A 1706-nucleotide genomic window follows, 5' to 3' on the forward strand; every position below is an offset into this window, starting at 1 on the left:
TCCCCACCCACTCCCCACGTAACAAAGTGCAGCCGGGGCCGAGTGAGGCCCTGTTCCCCGGGAAACCAGTTCTCAGAATCATCTCTTTTGGGGCAGAGGGGCTGTTTGGAGAGGGGTGCAAAGAGCGGTGCTTTCTGATAAAACGGTGTCTACCGAACCCGTGCTATTTAAAGCCAGAGAGGGCTGAACCAGGTCCCGGAGCGAAGGCCCCTCTCACTCCCACCGGTTAGTGCGCCCCAGGGAGGGCGGGAGTCCGCACCGTCTCCCCCCCCCCAGCCCAAGGTCCTGCGCTCCTCCTCGGAGCCCAGCCCCCACGTCCCAGCTCGCAGCCTCCGGGCCCGGCTCGCCAGGACGCACCTCACTTGGCGTCGGAGGTGAGGCGCGGCAGGCTGCCGGTGCCCATGGCCGACACGTGGTGGTGCGGGGGCGGCACCTGGCACATGCTGCAGGGGCAGGGCATGCCACCCCAGTGCTGGAAGCCGCCGCCGCCGCCGCCGCCGCCCCCGCCCCCCAGCGGGGCTGCGGCTGCCGCCGACGGAGACTTGAGCAGGCCGTGCGGGGGCCGGATGGAGCCCACCGAGGACAGCCCCGAGCCCGGCAGGGACGCGCTGGACACCGCGGCGGCGGCGGCGGCGGCTGCGGCGGCGGCGGCGGCGGGGGGCAGGATGGGGTGGTGCACCGCAGGGTGGTGCGCGGCGTGCGCGGCGGCCGCGGGGTGCGCGGTGGCGGCGGGCAGGGGCGCCGAGTGCGCCAGGCCGCCGCAGGTGGACGGGTGGAAGCCGGCGTGGTGGCCGCCGTAGATCTCGCTCACCAGCCGCTTCATCTCCTCCAGCGAGTTGGTGAGCATGAGGATGTAGTTGCGCGCCAGCAGCAGCGTGGCGATCTTGGAGAGCTTGCGCACCGACGGGCCGTGAGCGTAAGGCATGACCTCGCGGAGCCCGTCCATGGCGATGTTGAGGTCGTGCATGCGCTTGCGCTCGCGGCTGTTGATCTTGAGGCGCAGCTGCTGCAGCTCGGGCTCCGTCATCTGCTTCTTGTCTTTCTTGGTGGACGACGCGGCGGCCGCCGACGTGGACGTCGAGGTGCTGCACGAGGCCGACTTGAAGCCGGCCCCGCCGCCGCCCAGCTTGTCCCCGGGGTGCGCGCTCGCCGCGCCCATGGCGCCGCGCAGCTCGGCGCGCAGCTCCGGCGGGCAGTCGCTCGGCGTGGACGAAGACACCGTGCCGCCCGCGAAGCCGCCGCCGCCGCTTCCCTTGCCCCGGGCCGGCAGAAAAAGGTCATCGGGCTCCGGCGACGACGGGCGGCTGGACACCAGGCTGGCGTCCGAGTCCATGGCCCCGCGGAGAGTCGCGGCTCTGGCGGCGTCCTTCCTCCCTCGGCCCTCGGCGCTCGCGCGCGCGCCTCCTGCGGGAGGAGAGACGGGAGAGAGCTCGGGATGGACGCGGGGCCGGTGAGAGAAAAGCTGCTCCGCCCGCGCCGCAGCGCGGAGTCCGGGTCGGATGGCCGCTCGCCCGGGCCCACCTCGCCTTCCCTGGCCTGCCGTCCAGGGCCACGCAGGTGCGCGCAAGGAACCTCTCCTTCCCTCCCCCCGAGCCTCCCCTCCGCGCTCATCCACAGGTTGTTTCAGGCCAGGGAGCTGTGGGTGTCCCCCAGGGAGGGTGGCATTCTAGAGGTTTATGTTCCCTCAGCTAGGAAGGCGGAGGCTG

The 1706-nt window shown here is 72.2% G+C and overlaps 1 protein-coding gene across 1 annotated transcript; it reads right to left on the bottom strand.

The window, feature by feature from the left end:
• Nucleotides 1-358: 358 nt before the first annotated feature.
• OLIG2 (oligodendrocyte transcription factor 2) lies at nucleotides 359-1348 on the bottom strand (the record flags this gene model as incomplete). Its single annotated transcript, XM_081138175.1, has 1 exon — nucleotides 359-1348. The coding sequence occupies exon 1, from the start codon at nucleotides 1331-1333 to the stop codon at nucleotides 359-361; it is 975 nt and encodes a 324-aa protein (XP_080994301.1). The 5' UTR covers nucleotides 1334-1348.
• Between the last annotated feature and the right edge of the window lie 358 nt (nucleotides 1349-1706).

This window comes from Miniopterus schreibersii (genome assembly GCF_964146895.1).
Source record: "Miniopterus schreibersii genome assembly, chromosome: 5".
Taxonomy (NCBI): domain Eukaryota; kingdom Metazoa; phylum Chordata; class Mammalia; order Chiroptera; family Miniopteridae; genus Miniopterus; species Miniopterus schreibersii.